At 42.3% G+C, this 23,811-nt stretch overlaps 2 protein-coding genes and 1 long non-coding RNA gene across 6 annotated transcripts in view; all 3 read right to left on the bottom strand.

Moving 5' to 3' along the window:
* Positions 1-10,348, bottom strand: part of LOC122613606 (probable nuclear hormone receptor HR38) — a 30,114-nt gene extending 19,766 nt beyond the window's left edge. The window contains exon 1 of the mRNA XM_043787844.1: positions 10,222-10,348. The gene's annotated coding sequence lies outside the window, so the exon portion shown is untranslated. The remainder of the gene's footprint in view (positions 1-10,221) is intronic.
* Positions 10,349-13,472: 3,124 nt separating this feature from the next.
* On the bottom strand, positions 13,473-14,840 carry LOC122614368. 2 transcript variants are annotated; one of them, XR_006325740.1, is made up of 3 exons: positions 14,783-14,840; positions 14,229-14,383; positions 13,473-14,175 (listed from the first exon to the last, which is right to left on the bottom strand). It is a non-coding gene; the product is annotated as an uncharacterized LOC122614368 (long non-coding RNA). The 2 variants fall into 2 exon arrangements; XR_006325741.1 differs by having other exon boundaries at positions 13,473-14,146.
* Positions 14,841-21,084: 6,244 nt separating this feature from the next.
* Positions 21,085-23,358, bottom strand: LOC122613784 (F-box/LRR-repeat protein 7). Of its 3 annotated transcripts, none has more exons than XM_043788166.1 (5): positions 22,697-23,358; positions 21,927-22,627; positions 21,794-21,869; positions 21,664-21,735; positions 21,085-21,600 (listed from the first exon to the last, which is right to left on the bottom strand). In XM_043788166.1, the coding sequence occupies exons 1-3, from the start codon at positions 23,283-23,285 to the stop codon at positions 21,819-21,821; spliced, it is 1,341 nt and encodes a 446-aa protein (XP_043644101.1). In that variant the 5' UTR covers positions 23,286-23,358; the 3' UTR covers positions 21,085-21,600; positions 21,664-21,735; positions 21,794-21,818. The 3 variants fall into 3 exon arrangements, with proteins under 3 accessions (XP_043644101.1, XP_043644102.1, XP_043644103.1); XM_043788167.1 differs by having other exon boundaries at positions 21,085-21,593; XM_043788168.1 differs by having other exon boundaries at positions 22,693-22,726.
* Positions 23,359-23,811: the final 453 nt, after the last annotated feature.

Below are 23,811 nucleotides of genomic sequence, written 5' to 3'. Positions count from 1 at the left end.
TCTAATAATATTAAACAGTTTATTATCCAGGAGTGCTGCTCCTGTCGAAATGCAGTGGAACACAAAAAATAAACTCAGTGCCTCGACCACATAAAATGGCATTTTTTGGCTCGGTCAAGTGAGTGTGAGTGCCGCAGTGTTAATTTGTGTCTAAAAGCAACTCATTAAAAGTGATATTATGATGAATATAACGAAAATTAATTAAACATTTTTATGATGCGCCAAACAGTTGGGGCCGTAAAACTGAAGATTCAGATGTACCGATTGCCTGCGGTTTATCGGGAACAACGACTTAATGTATTCCCTTAGTAGCGCATAAATTAACCGCCTAATGGGGGAGCCGCAGAAAATATTGCACAATATTTAGATCCTGTTCAGAGTTACGTACGAATATAATACTAACGTTTGATTTGGCACAGCGTGTAAGGCGAGGCATCCACTTAAAGATAAAGATAAAGATTGGATTTAAATGAGCTGTGAGGGTGTTCTTTCAAAGGAACTTGAATCATTAACTAAGAAGCTTGCTGAAAAAGTTTGTAATAAAATGTCTTTGAGCTAAAAGGATTTGTTTAAGCCGAAAAGCATACGAGCATCTATTGATTTGAAATCGTTTGGAATACCTCTCTCCGACTGGTTCCCTGCTAATCGATTCATTATATCTGCATTTATCACAACTCCCCATTCGTTTTGCCTGACAAACCAAAAATAAAATAAACAAAATGCTAACTTGAAGTCATAACAGAGTTCTATGGCAATATATAACAATCTAATATTATAAAGAACTTAAGAACTTGTTATATTCCCGCTGCAAGCTGCGCAGCGGAAGTTTCGCCAAGCGAAAGTTCAAATTTGAATCGCACAAAAGGGAGGAATGCAAATGATTTTCTTTCGTATTCTAATTTAATAAGCGAATAAGCGAAGCACCTAAAAACTTCTCAAGGTCAGCAAAGAGTTTTGAATCACGATTTTTAGCTTTTGGTCAGGAAATGCGCGAAGCAAATTTATAAATTCAAGTTTATGAAACTGCCAAAAGTGGGAGAGAAAATGCAGATTAGCTTGAATAAGCACAACACATTTGGCCAGAGAGAACTGATCCGTTATTTTAATTGCAATGTTCTGAATGCGAGCAGTGAATTTATGGCAAGAAGCGGTCTGAAAAATGCAAAAACCGGCTGAGTCGAAATTATGGAAATTCAAGATGTATTTTATAGCCCAAATACCCGTATTTCGGAGTGTGTGTTCGGTGCGAGCGCGTTTTGCATCGAATGTTTGATGTCACTGCTGCCAGTTATTTGACAATCTTGTCACATCGATACCTCTCTTCTGTTTTCTGTTCGCCCTGCTGTCTGTGTTTTATAGTGTTTTTCAGCCAAACTCTATCGGCGTCTGCTACCCCGTGTGTTTGACTGGGTAATGAGACACGCTCGCTGTCGCCGCTTCAATTAAGCCCATCTTGATGCGGTTGATGGCGATGGCATCTTGGCTCGAAGCCAGCTTGCAGCTCACCAGCTATTTTATTAGTATCTTTGTGTTTTGTTTATGTATATAGATTGTGTGACTCCTCTAATTGTCAGGCTACCGAAATGAGCCGCATAACCGAGCACCTTTTTCGCTGGACAATCTTTTTGTTTACTGTTCGCTCCCACACGTGGTATACATAATATTACGCATTCGCACGGTGGGACAGCGCGTCGACGCATGCTAGTGCATCCGTCTCGCTTCCGCCTTGACGTCACCAGTTCTATTTGGAACTTGGCAACAGCCGCTGGCCGCGAACAGTCCTGCGTGGCTTTATCGATCGCCTGTGAACCCCAAGTCGAGGATTGTGGCAGTCCAAAGCCAAGGACGTCATCAGTTTCAAGTGCGTGTCGCCCATACACATAAAGTTCTGTATATATACTATACTCACTATATCTGGTCTGGCTTTGATTTGTGTTGGTGAGTGTATGTGAGTGTTTCGGGCCTTAATTATATGCCTCGAGCACGAGCCCCCCAGTCTGAGTTGTGTGCCTTTCTGTTTCGCTTGAAGTTGTATAATTGCATGTCTCTTGTGTTCGATTATTGCTAATGTTGCATGTTTCAGGGGAGCCGAAGTCGGTTCTTTGACGCATTTCCACCTGTGATTATTCGTTTTTCTTGGCTTAATTTATGAGCTGTTGGGTTAGGCTGGGTTTTCATCATCGTTTACTTATGCGCTTAAGGTTATGCGCTTGGAGCTCACCAGGTAATAGGTTTTTCCAGGAATCGCCTGAGATTTACATATCTTTGTTTCTTAAATATTTCGACATCGTAAAACTCCTCTTAAATGTATTTATTTGATTTTATATATATATATATATAAATATAAAAATAATAAATAAATAGTATTATTTTCAGGGGCACACCTAAAATGAAGTGAAACCCCCATTTAAAGTCGTATTCTGCTGTTTAAATTCCGAACACGACTTTCAAGGTCCTTTGGAACCGACCCTGCCATAAAAAGAAGCAAACCCAAAGTTCTGACGGTAAAAGAAGGCGTGTTACATCAAGGACCTCTGCGGGGGTGCGTGTGCAGTGTATATCCTGGCGGTATCTACAAGTGTGAAATCATCGTGGGGGCCAAACAAACACAAAAGCGGGAAAGAGTTAACACCCAACGGACGACCTTGCGTGCCACGTGAGAGTCGTGAGGCACTCTCCGGGCGAAACGAGGGGTGGGTTGGGTGGTTGTGTGGTTGGATTCAACTTTCGTTGGCAGCTGTTGGAAAAGAGAGCGTCGCAAAGAGAGAGCCCAGTCAGAGATAGCTACTTTCCACAATGACGTCACAACGCCAGCACAGAGAGTTTCCAGGGGGTGTATCTGTGGCCTATATATATAGTACAATGCGTCCGGTGGTGTTGCTCCCCCCTTTTTCGTGTGCCTTCGATGATTACGCCATCAAACTGGCGACTGGAAGGGGCTCGTTGGGGACTTCGATTTTTCCTTGGTCGGTGTTATTTTTGCACGTGAGCTCCGCTTCCTCTTCTTCTTACGCCTTTGCAGTGGGCCAAAAAGGCGGCTGTTTAAAAATAGTTATAGCCACAGGGCGATGTTTTTCTACTCGGCAGAGTTTCGGTTTCAGGTTATAACCTTTAAGCATGGGCTTAAATTCCCGATGGTAGTTGGGCAATGCAATGTTTCTTGTTATCAAGTTAAGATAAAGAAGTTTATGATCTCGTAAAATGGAAAAATGGTGGCCAAATCTAATAACTTTATACAACTGAAATTGCAAAAATGTCTGACAAACACAAGTATTCCGGTTAGTCGAAGGCAATTTTTTATATGTTTGGTATTTTGGTTAGCCTAAACACCTCCAGTCCGATCGGACTTTCCGTGGGCCGTCTGTCTGTCAATCAAACCGATGCGGCAGTTGCAATCTCGGTTTTCAGTGTCTGCCGCATCTTCAAGTGCGGCGACGAGCGAAACAACGAAAAGCTGGCAAACAAGTTGCGCGCCGAAACATGAAATAAACAAGCCAATTGACAATGTAGCGGGGAAAAACATGGAATTATTGGCCACGATACTGGCGAATTTAAAATGCACTCTTATGGGGTGTATTTAAATACAAAGTAAGGAGAGTAGTTGCCTTAAAAAATGCGTGAAGTGGCAACACGTTATGTGCGAAACGGTTACTACATTTTTAATGCCTCAACAGTGATAAATATATTTAAAAATGTGTTTTGGCCAATTGAAGTTATAATAATTATATTATTGTTTCAAAATTGAATTCAAACTAAAAGTATTATAACTCTTCAAGGCCGAAAATAACGCTGTAGAGTAAAAACAAACTAAAATCTCTTCAATTTGAGGCTTACTTATGCGAACAACAAAAATTTGTACACCGATTCGTTGTTATTTTTTCTTCAATTTTTTCCATTTTTATTTTCGCTTGCTGGGCTGTTGGCTGATTTTCCTTTTGGAAAAGAACTAGCCAAACAGACAAATCTTCTAGCTCGGCAACGGAGACTCAGCCTATTAGCAAACAATTTTTGTTTGATTACAAAACCTACGGCGTACGCACAAGGGGAAACTTGTTAAATGCAGCTTCTTTTTACTTCACGTTTTTTACGGCCGTTTTCACAACTCTGCGAACACATTCGTCAAGGTGGCAGCGCACAGGAAAGCCAACAGCAAATAATTAAAATAATAAAATTAACCAAGCAAACATTATGGACAATAAATTTTCTTGAATTTTGACGACGCACTAATGCTTGATGTTTGGTTTTTGATTTTTGGTTTTAATTCTTAACGTGTTTTTTGGAATTTTCTTGATTTGATTGCAATTTATGGCTTGGCCTGTTCTCGCTAAAATTTGTTAAACGTTGTGTAATGCTTTTTGTTGCATTTAATTACAGCTTAGGTAATTTGAATGGGAATAAAGTGAAGACGTAGGTGTCAGGTGTCCCAAAAAATGTTAAATGCAAAACTATTTCCAAATATGCGACATTAAAACAAAGCATCTGCTTAAATATGTTTTAACGTATGACTTTGGAAATAAGTTGTGCTTCAAATGGTAAAAATATTTAAGAATATTTCCACAAATATGTAACTGTCCTTACATTATTTGTGCTAAGTATAAATATTTTTAATAAAATATTTGAGCAAAAAACCAGTTCCTAATTGTTAATTTGTCTTGTAAAGTATGACAGATTCAAGGCAATCAAACTGCCAAAAACCTCAAAATTAACATCAAGCTCATCAAGTGCATGGCAAAATTAAGAAATAACCAAAAAATGCACAAAGAAAAAATAGAAAAACGCCACAACAAGAGGCCAACGGCCAGGCAATCCAATCAGTTTCAAATTAAGGTTTACATGTGCGAGAGCCGCCAGCAGCCTGCCAGTCGGAATTGACCAACAACCGGCAACAAAGTGGCCAAAATAAAAGAAAGACCCGCGGAGGGGAAACCGTCCGCAAGGAAAACCTGTCCGCTGTCCAACATTCGATGTCGGATGAACTCTGGCGACGCCTCACCGAAGTATTGCATTCCCATGCCGCCGATCAGCAGATGATAATGAGGATGGTGCTACTGACTGGTGGTGGGGGTGATGGTGGTGGTGGTGGTGGTGATGGTGATGGTGGTGGGGGTGATGGTGGTGTGGGTGATGGTGGCGGTGCACTGGTGCTGCTGATGACATCGTCTTGGCAGTGGCTTCATCCGCCGACTGACAGCACGTTCTTCTTGCATGCCACCAGTGCGACATCCACCACGCCTCGTGATTAGTGATTTGTGGACATTGCACTCGAAGGGAGAGAAGTTGCACAGAAATCGAAACCAAAACAAACCCAGCCGCGGAATGTTGGCCAAAATGGCCAGAAACACGACTGATTGATTTCAGAAAAGCACTTCAGCATTCCCAAACTGAGTCGTTTGGTTATATTGTGCTATAATGCACCTGAAGCTCAAAGGAAAGTCAGAAACTTTAATTTAATTAAGTCTATGTTATTGTTAAGTACTAAACAAGTAAAATCTTTCACGTTCTTATTTAAGAATAAGAAGTGCCTAACGCTGAGGTAATGTTTTAAAAGTATTCTATAAAATATGCCAAATAAATAAAATATTGACAATGAACTACGTCCCATTAAAAGGCCTAAGGCAAGTTTAGGCTACACCAAACTGTAGTGACTTACGCCCTTCCTATATATTACATCCCTCGACTCGAATACCACGACTGAGCACAACTATGCGGAATTGAAAACCACTTGGAATAGTTTCATCGACCCGATCAGCCAGAAATACCTCCAATTTGGACATCGAACTGGCGGGAAAGTTGGGTAAGTGCTGGCTAATTACGCGGTGCTGGCTAATTACGCGGCGACGGTTTAAATTTAAAACGCGGCAGACGCATTTAGAAATTATTTAAGCAATGCAGAAGCAGAAGAATTCGCGCTTTCCGTATTTATTTTTATTTTCGAATCGCCAACATCGTGTGAATCAATCGAGGAGCACATCGAACGAATCGATCGGCAATTAATAACGAAACGCGCTCACAATCAATATAATAAACACAATTAAACCAGACAAACCATAATTATTACGTAATTGAGGTGGGTTGTTCATTATGCATCTGATTTGAGTTCCCCGATAATCCGACGATGGGACTGGAACTAATGCTGGCCTATGGTCGATGGTCTGTGGTCTCCGGTTTGTGGTCCATCATGGTTTCTGGCCATTTGGCTTGTTGCTTTGTGGCTGCCCGATGTCTTGGCCATCGATCAGCGATGAAGAGCATAATGGCACCTCCCCGACCACCGCGTTTCGTTATAAAATTCGCATAAATCAACGCAAATAATTAAGCAGTCGCAGAGCAGTCCCCACCAGTTGCTAATATCGAGAGTTTTCTATCCATCTGCCTAGACGCGGGCCTTCCATCCCAACAGATATAACAAAAAATCCCAAATCCCAAGCAAAACAAAACAAAAATCACCTCAAAAAGACAAATTAACAAATTCACTTTTGTGGTCTTTACTCATTCGCACAGTGCGAAAATGAATAGCAAAAGTGCGAGACGAGCTGATTCAAAGATAGTTGAGATAGGTTGCAGATGTATTTACATTTTAAGATTAGGATTATAACAGATTGAGGGCTCAGAAGAATTTGGAAAAGTTTCAAGCTGAATTGAACAGTTTAATGAATTCGATTTAAAGATCTAATAAAAAGGCGATTCGATGGCCTTTTCCCCTATATTACTTTACAAAAATTACAGATGACAGCTTTAAATGTTGCACTCTAAAACTTGAGTTTGGCATTGAGTAAAAGGTATTATAGTTATTGTAAACAATTGCAATACGTTAGCTAATAGCATATGCTAGTTTTTCCATTGTTCTAAGTCCACAATTAGCGGAACGAAATGCACATCAAATTGGCCATTACACCAGTATCGAAGAACAAGGAGCGCGTAGACATGGAAAAATGTTCAGATCCTAACCATGTCAGTGGGCTACTAACAACCCCAACTAACGCCTTTTTATACACCTGTGCCGCCGTCTGTGTGGTAAGTATGTTTGTTTGTGTGCTCGACCGAGGAAAACGAAACTTGGAAGGCGACTACTGGTCTTGGCAGATGGGGCTGCTCCACGGAAACCGGTGTGCCCGGGTAGTTTATTTTCTCAAAGCGGTGTGGAGTGTCTCTATGAGGAATGGCCAAAAGAGGCAACAATCAACAATGGCCATCCCGACAGCTGCCGCGGAGATAACTCACAACGCACGACGGATCGTGAATAACTATACAATGAAGGGGCCTACGATATATTTTATCCAATTTTTTTCGGGTGTCATAGATATGTGAGTAGGTATTTTGTGATTTTGCATCATTTATCAAGCTCGTTTCGCAGAGGTTAATCAGTGAGGGAAGCGGCGATCATCTTGATCCCTGGGGAAGTGCATTGAACAACTGTATATGTGTGGCTCAAGCAGACCTTTTACTCAGTCGCTTTGGGCCATGTTGAAATGCAATTGGCTACGCCCAAGAGATGTTGTCATGTTGAACGGGGCAACGGGGCGTATGAGCAATCAAGACGAATCGAAAAGAAAAGAGTAAAAGCAACAATGTTTTCACACGCCCTGTCGTGAGTATCGAGTAAAAACGAAACGGAAAATAAAATCGAAATGTAAGTAGTCGTAGGAATAAGAAATACGCTGACTTGTGATAATACTGCAGGCATTTAGTCAACTCATCCACGAAATAAGACGTCATCAGCACGTGGCCAGCCATAAATATAATGAAAATAAAACCGAACCAATTATGAGATAAACATATATTTGTAGACACATATTAAGGGATGCAGCTGACGCAAGGAAAGTGCAATCTTTTCACGGTTTCGTCATATATTTTCGATTTTGCCGCGACGATGACGTTTTCGGCACTCGTGCCTCGGAAAAACACCCATACTGTGGAAACTGTGTGCCGTGTAATCCGTTAAACTGACCGATTTCATGGCCCCGCTGTCGTCATGGCTTATATACTATATACTAGCTGTGAATGCACCTCACCTGGTCATATGTTCTTTGTGCGATTTGTTTAGCTCTAGTTTGTCATCCGCCGACGGGCACTTATGGCGCCCATCGCCATAATAGTACTATACAGCCAACTTATAAATAGAGATGTTTGTTTTGCCACAGCTAGTTGTCAACTGAATCTAGATCATTTTTCCCTTGCATTTTCACTTTTGCAATCGATTGGTAACCCTCCGTTTGGTGTTTTACTGCATTTCACCATAAGTAATTATACAAGTAAAAACTAATTTATTACTTGGGTTATGGTATCAAAAAATCGATCTTAAAACTATTGAAAACTATCCTGAATAGGATACACCAAATACCTATCAATATGCCAACGAACAATTTAAGATTAGAGTGCTTTTTACTATGTAGCTCATAATAATAGCGCAGTGATATTAATTATTAAATCGATTTAGAATGCCCATACAGTAAATTCCTGTCATGACCCATTGCAATCGACAATGCTAACCACGGAGTGTTTAAAAGCCGAGTGCTGGGAAGCAATTAATGGTCGCTAAGTTAGCCGGAAAATACAGACTCTTAGGAAGCGGCTAACAAGTGGCTTACCAACTTTGCCGCAGCAAATGAATTGGCAAAGCCTTTCAAGGCGTTTAGTAAGCTCAATAATCGGATACCACACACCCACTCGGCAAAGAAGTGATCGATCTTCCTTCCGTGTGTTTGAGCTTCAATCCGCGATGTTTTCATGCGCTTCTCGCTGGTTATTAATAAAATGCATTGGCCATCCATCCCCGTCGATAATGAGTATCTTTGTGGGTAACCGTGTGGAAATCGGACGCACTGCATCTGTGTGCGGTGTTTATTGTGCAGCTTGTAAATCACTTTGCGTCAGGCTGCGTCCGCTGCCGTCTGCTGAAACTGCGGCGCTTTGCTGACGCTGGTAAACATGTGTACGACACCAACAACAGCAACACATGCTCACCAAAAGCTAAGACGGGTCTGCACACACAACTAAGGTCACAGTGGTAGTATTTGGTTTAAGCCCGTTTTCACAGTTCGGGATAGTTGGGCAGGTTAGCATGAGTGCGTCAAAAATTGAAATTTACAAAATGTATCGATTATTTAACCAACTATTTGTCAATAAAATTATTTTGAAAACTTTAAATGTTACCTTTGATATTACTCTTTAAAAAAAGCTCATTTGTTAATTTCATCAAACACTTCATTGTCTTCTAAATTATTTAATCACTTAATCAATTCCCGAGCATTTTCAAAGCTCACTATTTCTCCTATTTTTTTGACCTCTACTGTGGCTACTCTCGTATTTTGTCCCATTCGCTTAATATTTTTGTCCATTTTATGATGCACTTCGAGAACTTTTCATGCAAATTTATGTCGTCACTGTGCGTAGTCCTACCCAACCTACCCCCACCAGCCACGCCCCTTTTTTTATTCAATATACATTTTTCTATTTTTTTTACCTGCCCTCTCAAACGGATTGAGCAAACAGTTAGCTTCTTGGCCGATTTGGCAATGGGCGCTGCACATTGCGTATACGCCGCGTGTGCTCTTAGTGAATTAGAAGAAAACACCACAGCGGCGTTTGAGTTTGGGAAATATAAAAAAACACCAACACCGAGATACCGAAAGGGAAAACCAAATACATACACGTGTTTCCATCGGCAAAAAAGTGGCTGTTGCTGGATGACCTGAAGGTGGAGTTCGAGTTGCAGTTGGAGTTGGAGTCGGAGGAACTGCTGCAGGCCAGGTGATTGATATCGCAACCGTCGGGAAAGAGGTTGCGGCAGGGGTAAATCAAAGACAAATTCGGCAGAGGCGGCGGCAAGAGGGTTTGTAGCTGGTGTGTTTGGTGCTGCTGTGCGTGTTGCAGGTGTGATGTGTGTGGCTGCTGTTGTGTCGGGGCATTGAGGTTCGGCCTGTAGCAGGAGTTGTTGTTGATCTCCTGAAACAAACTGCTCTCGGGGTACAGTGAGGCCTCGCACTTAATAGCCTGGTGGCTAATGCTAGGCTGGTGGTGGCTAATGCTCGTGTTGCTGCCGCCCTCTTGCTTCACCACAATCAGCGAGGCAAGCCGATCGCGCATTATAGACCAAAATCTCCGTTAAATAACCCAAAATTAACAATGATGGTGATGGTGAAGATGGGACACAAACATAAAGCGCACAGAGGACTGGACAACACAGATCAGGCAGTATATTAGATATATCTAAATAGGCACCTGTTTGGCGCCCTGAGCGGCGCTGGTGATCCAGCACGACTGTTCCGATTTGGACCGGATTATGCCTCAATTTCCTTGGCTGCAGCAGCAGTGACCGAACCTTTTGTCGCAGTGGCTCTGATTGCAGTAGCTATAATCGGGCTTCATTTTCCTGTCCTTGCCCGCCTGTTGTTTTTGTTGCGAGTCCTTAGACTTGAACTTGCCTTCCTTTTTTCGACTTTTTTCTTTTTTTCTTTTTGCCTTTTTTTCGGCGTTTGCGCAGTGGCCAAGTGACGATGTGAGCGACGTAGCGTCTTACGCACGCTATACTATATCAACTGGGGGCTCTCAATATATTCGGTTGTGGTAGTTGAAGTAGTGGGAGGCACAAGGACGTTGCTTACACTTTACACACAGATACACACACGCGCGCAATGGGCAACACAAGAACAATTACTATTGTTCTTCAGCTCACGTGCTTATTAAAATGTTAGCAAAACTTTCAGTTCAAAAACAAATTTGTCTCGACTCCCAGAAGTAAAACGAAACTGGGATTTCTATAAATTTAATTACTACTCATTCGCAGGGTGGTAAAATCACACATACGCAGCGATGTCCACCAAAATATATGCATTGTTCGCTTAGGAAAGTAAAGTACACGCGGGTTGTCAACTGTTGGAAGTTATTACGCATACGCCGCGTTGCCGACCGGCTTCCGTTTCCGCATAGAACGAATGCACGAATCAATAAAGAACAACAACTTGTTGCAATTGTTTAACCCTTGAGCACTCACACCTATGTAGGCTTTTTGTTTTCTTTAATACTGAACGCGATTTCTATATACATATGTACTTGTGTGGATTAAAGTTTTAGTTGGCTGACTTAAGATCGGAAACTCAGAACCTCCTGAGTTCTGGCTCGCCTCGATATATGTTCTATATTTTGTGTTGGGTTTTCCGTGAGCGGTGGCTGTTTGGGCTGAACTTGTTAACAATGCGGCGTCTGTGACGCGACTGAACTTATCTTTACGGTTACACGCGACTATATTCAACGCGTCGCGCTGGCAGCGCTGCCTCAGCTGGCGCTGTGCTGCGCTCGCGAGAGCGAGAGTGAGAGTGAGTGTGCGATGGGGTGGGAAGGGAAGGGGGGTGGCAGCAAGCGAGCGGGACACGACCTACCTTTGCGGCCCGGCTATTACGTCATTTGGGGCCAACAACTGAGCGCAGCTCGTGCGAGGAAAATCGATGACGTCGTTGGTAGAGCGCCTGCGCCGGAAAATCCACTTCCCCCCATTTTCAGCGACCGATTTTCCAAATGCAGTCCAGTGGGACAGTTCGGAAGCGGAAATTATGTGCGTCATAAACCCGACGTTGGCCATCTCTTTTGCTCGCATCCTAGATTGATTGGTGTTCTTGGTGCCGTTTCACCTGCTCTAGCGTACCACTCGTCCTCCCACTTTCCCGGTTTTCCAGCCGCCCACTGGGCATCCATTTCTCGCCTGCTTCCGATTCTCTCAGTTACCGTGCACAGGAAACATGTTTATTAATTTCAGGATATATAGGGACGTATTTTTTTATGAATATTCCCTTATGCACATTGAACATCTACACACTTGTATTTAAATATAAAGGGCTTTTCTAAAATACACCTCTTGAAGCAAAATTATTGCATTGTTTTAAATTAAGTTGTCTTTAACAATTTTTCTATGTGTACTAAGTCTGTGTGGGAATTCTGTGGTGTCGTTTTGGAGGAAAGGACTTCCTTGCTCTTGTGTGTGTGGGTGTACCCAGCAAAGGAATATGGACCAGATTTCGAGGAATATGCTTATATGACTAAATCCCACGATTGTGAGCGTGGGTGGAAAAGTAAAGCTATCATGTTGCATGGTGTGGTAGAAATTTCGAAGAGAATAACAAGTATCAACTGTCAGGTATTTTGTGCTTCCATATTCTATTTAGCGTGTTTTACTGAATTTTAATTTGACTAATATTTGTACCTGCAATAAATGTTTCAAATTTAAATTAATACGCAAAACAGACTTGTTGCCTAGAAATAAGGCTCGTTTTCCTTTCATCCACGACGAATTTTTATTTAACCAAGACAAATCGATTTGCCACAAAATCCCAAGCCAATTTCGCTTTTCCACTTAACAAAATACCATCCTGCCACTTCATAAACCAGATCACTCCCTTCTCATCCCCAAATATAAATAAGCTGCACCACAAATCATTTAGCCAATATAGCAATAACACGATCCGAGCGTTTTTCCCGCCCGCGATCCGTCGGAAAAGCGGGAATATTAATGCACTTTACCATTGACACCGGCGTTTGCAGCTCGTAAACAACAGCGAGCAAAACAATAATGCAAAGCCAGTCGAAATCTTCTCTCCCAAGATCGGCAAAGCACGAGTGGAGGGAGAACTGTAAACCCGAAGACGCGGCGCCGACTGCGCTGCCAGCGTCGACTGCACGACTGCACAGAGAGCGAGAGTCTTTGGTCGCTGGCTATTTTTAGACGGGTTCCAAGCCACGTTTTCTAACTGTTGTTAGCGTACGAGCCGCAGTCGGAGATCTCGGCTCTTGGCTGTGCACTTGGGCCTCTCCATGTGGAAGCCGCAGACAAAACGTGAGATCGCTGGGTCTTCCGACCGCTGCGTCGACCACGGCAGAGTCGAGCTCGAGCGACTTGGCTTTCTGGGCGCAGTGGCTCTTCCTTTCGTTTTCGGCTATGTTTTTTCCCATAATGCTTTTGCCCTGGTCTCGCGGCTCTGGGTCCGGCTCACACTGCGGCCTATTGTGGCTCCGGGGTGCGGTGTGCTGTAATGGGCCGCTCTGTGGTGTGGCTTCCCATGTACATATATATTAGTTGGATTTGGGAGCGACGCAAGTGGAACTGGTCTGTGGCAGGCACCATGTGCATTCAGCACAGTGGCTTTGGATTAGTTGTAAGAGGATGGTGCCTCCCCTTGGTCGTCAAAGGGTTTTTCACTGTCTGTCTCTAAGCCTTATTTCGAAACGAAGAAGTTTCTCGGAATACATGGTGTCATAATTGCACTTCCCCTAAGGCTAACGAGTAGCTGAATTAGCAATTCATGTTATTTCTCCGTTTATTTTCGATCTTCACCTCTTATTATTATTATTATTACCTATTATTAAAAGTAGCCACACTACAATATCATTCAATGGTAATATGTGTAGAAGAAGAACATTTGAATTGAAAATACCCATGGTAAACATTAGTGTATGTAAATGCTTACAATTTAATTACGCTTTTGAACTTTCATAGTGAGAATTTTATTACGCCTCCGCTTCCAAATCAAATGGGATCTATGCCACTGTTTGGGCCAGCTTTCTTGCTGTTGCTGGTGTTGCTGCCGCTGTTCCTTTGGCGGTGATGGTGATGGTGGAAGTGGAGGTGGAGGTGGTGCTAGAGGACGGTGGTACTAGTGGGGCTAGTGGTGCTGCTGCTGTTGGCTGACCCGCTGGTGGCCCCAAAAAGTGCATGCAAACAGCTTAGCGTGGAGTCTCCTAGTTGTTGCTGCTATCGCTGATGTTGTTGCTGTGCCGTGGATGTTGTTTTTGGGTTGCTTCCAAAGCGATTCGATTGCCATTGTTGCTGTTGTTGTTTCTGGCGGTTTTATTGGCTGTATTAAGCATGACATGCCAAGCCAAAGTCGCAGTCTACGTCGAAGTCGAAGTCGACTTCGGAATCGGCACTCCTTGGTTTTGTCTCTCTGCCTTTTGTCTATTATTTATTGTTGTGGTCGTAGTAGTTGCACTGCGATGATATTCTAAATGTGCCGAGCTAAATTCGCTTCGTTTTGGCCAAGTCAACTTGGCTGGGCCTTAATGCATGTATCATTTTCGCATCGTTGCGCCCGCCAGTTCGTGAGTTTAATTTAAGGAATTTTTGGTCTTTTTGATTGCTATTTAGGCTTTGATTTTGCTGCGGAAAAAAATATAAAAAAAACCCCTCTAGTCCCCCTCTAAATTTCAATTAGCATGCGGCACTTTGCATTGTTTCTTACCTTTTTACTTCTTCTATTGCTGCCGCATTTGCAACGGCGCCTCTCGGCTCATTTGCATAAATTGCATTTTGGGATTCGCCAACCCTTTTTTATAAACTTCACTTTCGAGGCCCACTTTTTGCCTTGCCCAAAAAATTGTGACTTCCCCTGGCTAACTGAATACAAAAAAAGGAGAAACAAAACAAAAATAAAACTAATACCAAATAGAAAACGAAACCAAAAACTCTGCTGAGTGCTTAGCCTGCAGGTGCATTTTGTGGCGAATTATTGTCATTATTTTTTTCTGGCTTCGTTTAACTATTAATATTTGTAACTTCACATAAATATATAGGTGTATTCCTTTTGCCCTGGCAATTTTGTGCTATTTTGTACCTAAATAACATTTTTGTGGGGGCTTTAAAGGCGAACATGTCATAACATCATCAAGTATACGCCCAGTTGGCATGGGTTAATCTCTCGCTCCATAGCCATAACGGCCAATGCAATGAGTCAATGCACATTTGCGGTCTTAAGTGGGGTATATCGATGGTTAGGGAGATGATTTATGGACTCACAGGCAAATTATTGTGGCAGGAACCTGGATAAATATGATCAACTTCAAGTTGAAATATGACATAATAGGAAAAGCATTTGTGGGTCTGCGGAATAATGTGATTTTGGGATTTCAGGGGAATTTAAGTTAGCAAACTAATGTGTCCCGTTAAGAGTAAGCAAGATTTTAATCACAAATACAAAAACGTCCTTTCAAAGTCTCTGTTCTGTTCTGCTCTTTCTTTAATATTAAACTTTCCCCAACTGCGTCCCATTTCTCAGCCCAACCGCACATCTTATCTCATTATTCCTGACAGCAACGACCTTGAAACCTCGAACTGGAACCCATCCACTCCCCATTGCCCCCCAGTGAGCTCAGCTGTCCCGCCGTCGTGGAAGTGAGTTCCCTACGCTGCAATCGACACGCCATCCGGCAATCCAATGAGGGAACCATCCAGCGGTAAGGCGGATGAGCGGAAGTGCGGCATTGATTTTATGGTCTGCTTCCGTTTCGTCTTGACCGCGTCACGTCTACAAGTTGCCACTGCTGCATACTTATTCCACCCCCACCCCATGCCCCTCGGAAAAAACTCTCGCGACGACTACCTCGCATTTTCGTCACGCACGCCCCTAAGTAGGCAACACTTTCAGCGGTGTGTTTGTCCTGTGCTTATCTGTCTCTACACCGTAAAAAAAAGGTTACAGTTAATTTAATTAAATATCAAAATCATTTAAAAGAAAATCAAAAATGTTTACATTACCTTCGATTTTACTTTACCTTCGATTTTTATTCTGAATATGCAGATTACTTGAAATAACAATATTAATGCAAAGAGATATAATTTTAAATTGTTTCTATAATTCAATTTTAGTAAATACCCACAGGAAATTTAAATTAAATTTGTTATGGCTCAGTCTTATAAATTGGAAAATAACTAATTATATATTTCCGGAATAAACCATTTCTCTCCGTATATATTTCCCTCACTTCTAGGGTTTTTTCAGGCCGTGTGTCCCATTAAATATGTTCCGTCGGTATCTCCGCCCGGCCGTGTTATCAATGAAATTGAATTAACTGACGTAGGGGCTGGGCCTCCGGGCATATAAAGGGTATAATGACGTCGGTGCAACCCAGGCGCACACAGAACATTCGATTTCTGGGGAAGAGCAAGGACCTCAGCGGACAAGCCCAAATTATAGATATGCACCCTACGCGTTCATGTATTTCTCACATAGGTATATAAGTTAGGGGTCGAGTGGGCAATGTGTGTAAAATCAATAGTACAGCCGTTGATAAGGAGGATGGCAGCCGGTGATTACTTTGCCTAACCTTTTTAGCATAAATTATGGATGATGGCCGTGATTTGGGAGTTCAGTAGGGTTTTGTATACTTCTATGAAATCAGTCTGTGTTTATAAGTTCGCTGAAAGTAGTACTTAAGCTTATTACAAGGTAAATCCAGAAAACGTTTCTTTCTTTCTGAACTTCCGAAAGATGTGTAACGAAAAGTGTCTAAGTGTGTATATACATATACATATACATACATATGCTGGGAAAACAACGCTATGGAAAAAATATATATTTAGATAAAAAGAGTAAACAAATTTATATTATTTTAATACTATGGGTAATTCTAGTTGCTTTCAAACTATTTTTGTATATTTTATAGCTTTAAAAGCCAAATCGATTTTGAATCCACCTAGCTAACTCACCATTTTCCCACCCTTCCAGCACAAGCTCCCATTAGCTCCTATTAGCTCGGTATCCTTCGGCTACGGCTTCAGTTTCAGGTTCAGTCGGTGGTCCATCAATTGGCTTTGTCGATTATCAATTTCCAGCGCTAATTGGCGTACATTATTTATAGTCGAGCGAGCACACGACGGCTGGCTGATGGCACGCATCTAATGACGTCACAGGGGAAAGCGCGAGCAGAGATATCGATTAGCGAAACAAAGACGTCATCACTTTGCCGTTGGAGGACATGCGCAGCGGAGCAAAACGAGACAGCAGACGGCGGGCATGAATGAATGAGTGGATGTTTGCGGGAGGTGAGGGCTGTTTATCATGCGCAGGTGAAAATAGTCAGGTGAGTAGGCAGTGGCAGAGGAAAAACACCGGCCGGCGGCTCGGTTTTCCCCTTTTTTGTAGCCATCTCGCTTGCGCGATGACGTCCTTGTTGCGACACCAGTCGTCTCGCTTTCGTCTGACGTCACTTGTCCTTGGCGGGGTGGTCGGTGGTCTATTTCGGTCTGTGCAGCACCACCCGCCCATGACGTCACGGTTTTGCTGCCTGGCTTTCCGCTCCACTGCAGCGAAAGTGCCCGGAAATAGCCGGAGGATAATGACACGTGCTGCAGCCCCCGATCCCTGCTCCCTTAGTCCTTCCACTGGTTTGGCTCCGTAAAAATAGTTTTTGCAGTGACCATAAAAATGCAGCGTGACATAGTAGGTACGTTGCCTGGAAAGTTGAGTGGAATAAGGCTGAAAATAACAATGGAATATTTTAAAAATAAATCGAATAAATTAAAGAGGATTACAGCGTTTCAGTTTGGACATAGGAAACGCAAAGTTGTGCTATGAACAACCGATATCGACATAGCTAAGAACCAAAGCCTTTCAATGTATTTTTAGAGTTCATTTTATCACCTACTATGCAAAGATAATTTAGATTATATAACTGGCCTCTAAAACTGATTAATGAGACATCTCAAGACCCTCAACTAGAAACACCTTACATTGATTCGGTTCACATGCGATTACAGGCATTAGGGAAGTAGCTCGCTCCCACTGAAGGAGCAGAAATCCGCCTTGGCTCATTTGTAAATCGTAGTCAGCCATTGATTTATGCAGATGGATGGGGTTTTAAAGGTTGCCCTGGCGAATGGATTGAATAACTCGAGTGCCCCCCCATCAGCCGGCGGCAATTCGATACCGTCACAGTTTTTGCTGTCCACCAGCGGAGCCAAGATGTTCCGAGTACTGCATGTGAAAATCGCCATAAATTAAATGGCCCCTGCAATATGTCAGTGATAAAGAGCACACGATGTTCTAGACAGATTCTGTCTGACAGAACCACAGGCAGCTCCAGTTGCAAGCCCCCAAGATGGAAGAAGATGCCGCGGCATTGAAAGAAATCGACTGAATTCGGAATTCGGATTCTGGGTCCCAAATATAGAGGTTCTCTGACAAGTGAGACCACAATTACAACACTTATTACCACAGAATCGTACCACATATGTATATAAGGTTTAAATATTTATATTTTTAATATTGCTTACACGGAATGATTTTATAGTCAGCTGTATACCTTTAAAGTTGGAGTTGTTAATTATTTAAACATAAACATTTAAATAATAAAGAAGAAACCACTTCAGTAGCTGGCTCGCTCTTTAATAGAAACGGAATAATATCAGTGCATACTCAATTGCAACTGCAGACTTCTCTAATTGCCCACTACAAACCTGAAAAACACTGAACAAAAATCTAACGGTTGATTATTGATTCACTTTGAAAAATAATACTGAAAGTAAACACAATTTGCTAAATAATATGTTTCTAATCCAGCAAAACGAACTCCATTTGTCTGTTATTGAATCTCCAAATTCTATATGATTGAATTGAGTTTCGTACATAAAATCAACCCTTAAACTTCAGTCAGCAATTGTGAGTGCAAGGGTTCTATCCGCAACCAAAGTGCCATTTCTTTCAATGTCTAACCGTGCCGCTGTGGCAACCAGTTGCATGTTCGGAGGCTCAGAAGTGGCATCTTTGGTCTCTCTCGGCGGCGGTTGTCTATTTTCTCACCTGCGGCGCTCAAAGGCGACCTCGACCTGTCTCAAGCCGATATGTTCTGTCTATATATATATATATATATATGTATATATCTATAAATATCGTCGAGAGGCTGCAGTGTATTATTTATTGACATTCAGTGAGGCAATAGCTGGCCACAGTGGCCCATGTTGTATGTCTCTATATTCCAAAATGCATAGATTTGTATCAATTGATAGTGGAGAACAGGACGGAGAACTTGGTCAGCAGCTGAAAGGCAACATGCAATCGCGTTGTCTGCTAGCGGCTTTTGTCAAATTGAAGGTAGCTTCTACACTCTACAACTCAGTACAAGTACTCTGCAGTTGGAGATCCGGGGAATGGAGATCCAGGGAGCCGCACAAAGTCGGGGCACCTTGACAAGCCTAGGCACGTCTTCCGCCGACAATTGGCCAGAGATGTTGGCCAAAAGATGCTCGAAGTCGGTCTTACTCGTGGCTCGGCTGATTGTTTCCCCGCAGTTTGGTTTCGTAGATGGTATTAGACTCTGAATGCGGGTAATACCCTATCCTAAAGTGCTGTTACCTAACGATACATGAATGCATGGTTATATTAAAGAAATCAAATATTAGAACTACCCTCTTGGGAAAACCAAAAAAGGTGGAGTATTTGTATATTATTTCTTGATAAATGTATAACAATGTACGAGAAATATGTTAAAGTATACGAATATATTTAAAACCTCATATGCAAAGAGCATTGGCAACTTATGCCAATCAAAGACCATTTGATTTCACTTATTGTGTTTTCCTCGAATTTTTTCGGGCAGTCAGAATGCGCGGAATTAATTAAACGGCTTAAATAAGATGTACTAACAATTTGTTGCTAATGTGCCAATCACCCGCCTGGGCTCAAAAAGTTCATCAGCATCGGCTGGGGAGCCAAAGAACAAGGAGTGTGCATTACTAAATTAACTTTTGCATCATCGACAGCAACTAGCGCCCGAATCGTGCATGAAAACATCTCCGGAGAATCAAATGAATTCGGATCTGCCCCGAACACAAAAATGAAACGGAGTATTGTAATTTCAATATTAAATTAATGTTGGCATGTCTTGATTTCTTGTTGCTGGTGGTGTTGCAGCATGTGGCGTGCCGCAAAATAATTTGCGATTCCAAAACAAAGTGGGTCGTTCACCGCATGACTGTGGGTGTCTCATAAAAGTTTATTTTACAAAAGCATTAGAAATGAAGAGATTTGTTAACCTGTTAGGACTGAAAACACAAGAAAAAGGAACCACTGAATCTATTTAATACAGTTTTAGTATTTTGACCTATGTATATCCATACTTTCCAATTTAATGAATTATGTATGGGAATTCTAAACTTAACAACCAAGTTAACCAAACAAGCTAAACAAATGTTATTCAAAGCGCCTAAGATCCTTGCGATGAAATATCAGCTGTAGGCACTTATATATTCATTGGAAAGTTGACATACATATAGAATACCTTCTCAACTTCTCATATGGCAATATATGGCATATTCTCGTGGATGTTATTTGGCCTAATTAAAAAAAAACAAATCGTTATAAATGAGCATTCAGCTATTTGTTTGCTGCACTTTCCCAGAGCTTAACCCTCCGCCTTTAACTTCCACTCACTCCACTGAAATGAAAACCCCCAGATTCCGCCCCTTTTTGGGTTCTTCCCAGGCGTTGGGCGATACCAAAAGTTCATCCATCGATCCATCGAGAGGTGTGCTAAGCGATAGCATAAGCCATTTCCCATAATCGCAAGGCCCCTGAACAACAGCAGGCGAAACAGCAACAAAGTCAGCGAGCGACAACGACAACACGAATTTCTATGGCATCAGGGTAACAATTTTAAGGCTTGTCTCTCTTATGAAGTAAGACAACCCAGCAGATATTTTTAAATAATTCACAGGCGTGATTGGACACGCTTCGAGTATATAGTGGTGCATACAAACATAATAAGATACGGAGGGGCAGGGTAAGTCAAATATCCCTGCTTAATTTGCCCCACTCATGCAAACTCTCGTCCCGATGAGCCGAAGATGTTTCCGCGACTTGTGGCCAAATGTCAGCGAGCTGCTCGGCTGCTCTGCTGGTCTAGTTAAAGTACACTAATTAGTCAGATACCCGAGCATGGCAGACACCTGGACATGTCAAGGCATTTGTCGGGGCGCCCCTGGCCCCCAGAACCCCCTTTAGCCCCCTCGATCGGAGAGTCGGCGATCGCAGGCGACGGCCATTTAAGGAGCCACTCGAGGTCAGTCTGAAACAAATAACACACAAAACAATCAAAACATATCGATGACTAACCAGTGGAGTGGCCACAGGTGAGTTCGCTCTACGCTATGCACTGCAATTAATAGTGTGTTAATACAATTCTGGAAAACACAAAATGTTCTGCTTAAGATTTAATTGAATCCACTATTCATATTATAAAACTCTTTAGATCGAATCGAGTTTAAATTCACACGACTTACCCTGCCATATTATAATACATGTGAGTTAGTTCTAAGATGCTGCGTGTAATTTAAAAAATTTCTTTATTTCAAGTGTAACCAACTGGCCGCTGATCTGAGCCGTTTTTTAGCTTCCTGCTGCTAACACAGACATCATCGGCCGAAGCAACAAAGTTCAATTCCAATAGAGCAGCAATTGAATACAAAATTTATTGCCGGCGATCGATCGCTCGAATCGAATTGAATCGCGGATTCAGAACTGTATCGAATATCGTATTGTTTGATTTTGTTTTTATTCGTTTGGCTTGCTAGCCGTTTGACGGGCAAGCTTTGTTACTCGTATTACAGCCAAAGGCCCAAAGTGCAGCAGCACACACGGTTGTCCGCAGTTATCGGCGTGGTAATGGAGCAGTGTGAGCATGATCATAAATTTCGATCGTCCACTTCCTTATTGCAGCCTCTGGACCATGACTCAGTCCAGTGAGGATCCTATTGTCTTAGGTATCTGCGGTACAAGGGCATCGAATGGTCCACTTATGGGTAGGATTTTAATTGAAAGTGCTCTCACAAATCACTGTTTCCTAATCCAAACATCATAGCTATGGTTCGGTTCCTTATAGGAAATATATTCACAAAATACTCACACTCTTCCGGATTGGCTTTTACTATTTTAGCTTTTATCATTTTAGATACTTCATATTTCATAAGAAACATTTCTTTTGCAAACCAGAACTTTGTAAAATTTTTATAAGAAATATTATACATTTGCCTTACCAAATTGTTTCCCATCCTTGTCGTTCTAATTAAAGTTAACCTTTACACGACTCAAGGAATCTACGTAGTCCGGATGCTGCAAAGAATGAACGTTTCAATATATCTATTCAATTTCTTGCCCAGTTTTTCCCACCGTCAATATAGTCTGCCTGATCTTGGTTTCCTTTACGTTAAGCACAACATCACGACCTGATCCCTTGGAGCAAAATCCAATGGCGTTGATCACAAACTCGTCGGTGATCTGCTCGCAGTCGTTCAAATCAATCACTTTCAACTGAAGACACTTTCTCAGCATCCTCATCATTCCTATGTCCATCACCCGACCGCACGAAGTCAGCCCAAATCGCTCCAGCTGGATGAGCTCGTTGAAGAACTTGAAGTGATCATCATCCAGGATATCGTTGTTGCTGAACCGCAGATCCGTGAGGCTACTCAACTGTCCCAAACACCTGGCGTGCTCATTGGTGATCTGAAACTGACCCGATAAGTGCAAATGGGTCAGTTTGTTTCCTCGTTTTTCTGCCAAAACAGTGAGGAAGCCAATATTCAGCTCGTTGGATGTCATCCAGGTCTTCAAAGTACAGCGCTCCAGCTTGGGCAGGTGGGCAATTACCTCGAAGTTGGTATCGCAGCCGGAGAAGAAGAGTTCCACCAAGTTCGAGCAACTCTCGGCTATTTTCTGGTACAAACTTTCATTCATAACCTCAAAACAACAGTCGTCGAGATCTAGAGTGTTCAACGACTTAAGGGGTATTCCAAACTCCATCGAGTTCCATAACAGACAGTCTCGAAGGACTAAAGTTTTAAGATTGGGAAACCCGCAGAGATTTTTGCCTGTTAAGAAAATAAAGTTAGAAAAGGTCTTCTTAAAGTAAAGTTACCCAAAATAGAGCGCATACCTACCTGTATAGCAACCATTAACCAGCTCAAAAAACTCGAGCTCCTGGTTAGGCTGCAGATCAAAGTTAAGAACATCCTCTGCGTCCAAACACTCAATAGTAACCCGTTTCAAATGCGTCATTTTGGACATAATCGATCGGTAGTGAAACTCATCGGTGGCATTCGAGTAACCGATCTCTTCCAGATTGGGGCAGTACTCCTTTACGAACTCCACTAGAAGGGATTCCTTTTGGAAGGACGCACAGTCCACTTGAAGGACTCTGATAAAAGGCCCCGCCACCTTGAAGAACCTGATCAATTGCGGCAGAGGCACCGTCTCCAGGCTGTCCATATCCAAAGCATTTCGTTGCACTCTCGCCCAGCCCTCAAAGGCCATTCGGAACTTGGGCGCCACACATGCCAGCAGAACCTTATCGGTCATCTTGGGCAGAAACTCGAGAACCAGTCTGATAATGTCCTCCGGCAGATCTAGCAGACTTGTCCTGCATGGCGGCGATGGCGAAGAATCACTTTTTTTAACGCGACCAGGACGATTGGAGCGAACTGGAGATGGAGACTTCACTAATCTGGATTGCGTTTTTGGTTTAGGCATTTTTTTGATTATTTGATTGTACGAAAATTTGGATTAATTCATTTTTGACACTGCCTAGATGTTTTGATTGAAAAAAAGAAAATCAGGTTCCACCATTTATAACTTCCCCGAATCCTGGTCATTTTTATACCCGTTACTCGTAGAGTAAAAGGGTATACAAGATTCGTTGAAGAGTACGTTTTAGGCAGAATAAAGCGTTTCCGACCATATAAAGTATATATTCTTGATCACGATCAATAGCCGCTCAATAACGCTCACCAACCGCCCAAAACTGGCACCCCACACCTTTGAAAAATGTTTTGATATTTTCATTTTTTTGTTAGTCATCGATTTGCAAAAAAACTTTTTTCCGCTTCAGCGCCCACAAACCGCAAAATACTGTCAGTGCTAACATTTCTCCTTCGCACTTACACTAGCTGAGTAATGGGTATCAGATAGTCGGGGAACTCGACTGTAGCTTTCTCTCTTGTTTTTCATTGTAAATATAATAGTCAAGTAAATTAAAAATTACATTCGATTGTTTGAC

The sequence above is a fragment of the Drosophila teissieri genome, chromosome 2R (assembly GCF_016746235.2).
Source record: "Drosophila teissieri strain GT53w chromosome 2R, Prin_Dtei_1.1, whole genome shotgun sequence".
In the NCBI taxonomy this organism is placed as follows: domain Eukaryota; kingdom Metazoa; phylum Arthropoda; class Insecta; order Diptera; family Drosophilidae; genus Drosophila; species Drosophila teissieri.
The sequence above is the reverse complement of the archived record's forward strand: the minus strand, read 5'-3'. Positions and strand labels throughout refer to the sequence as shown.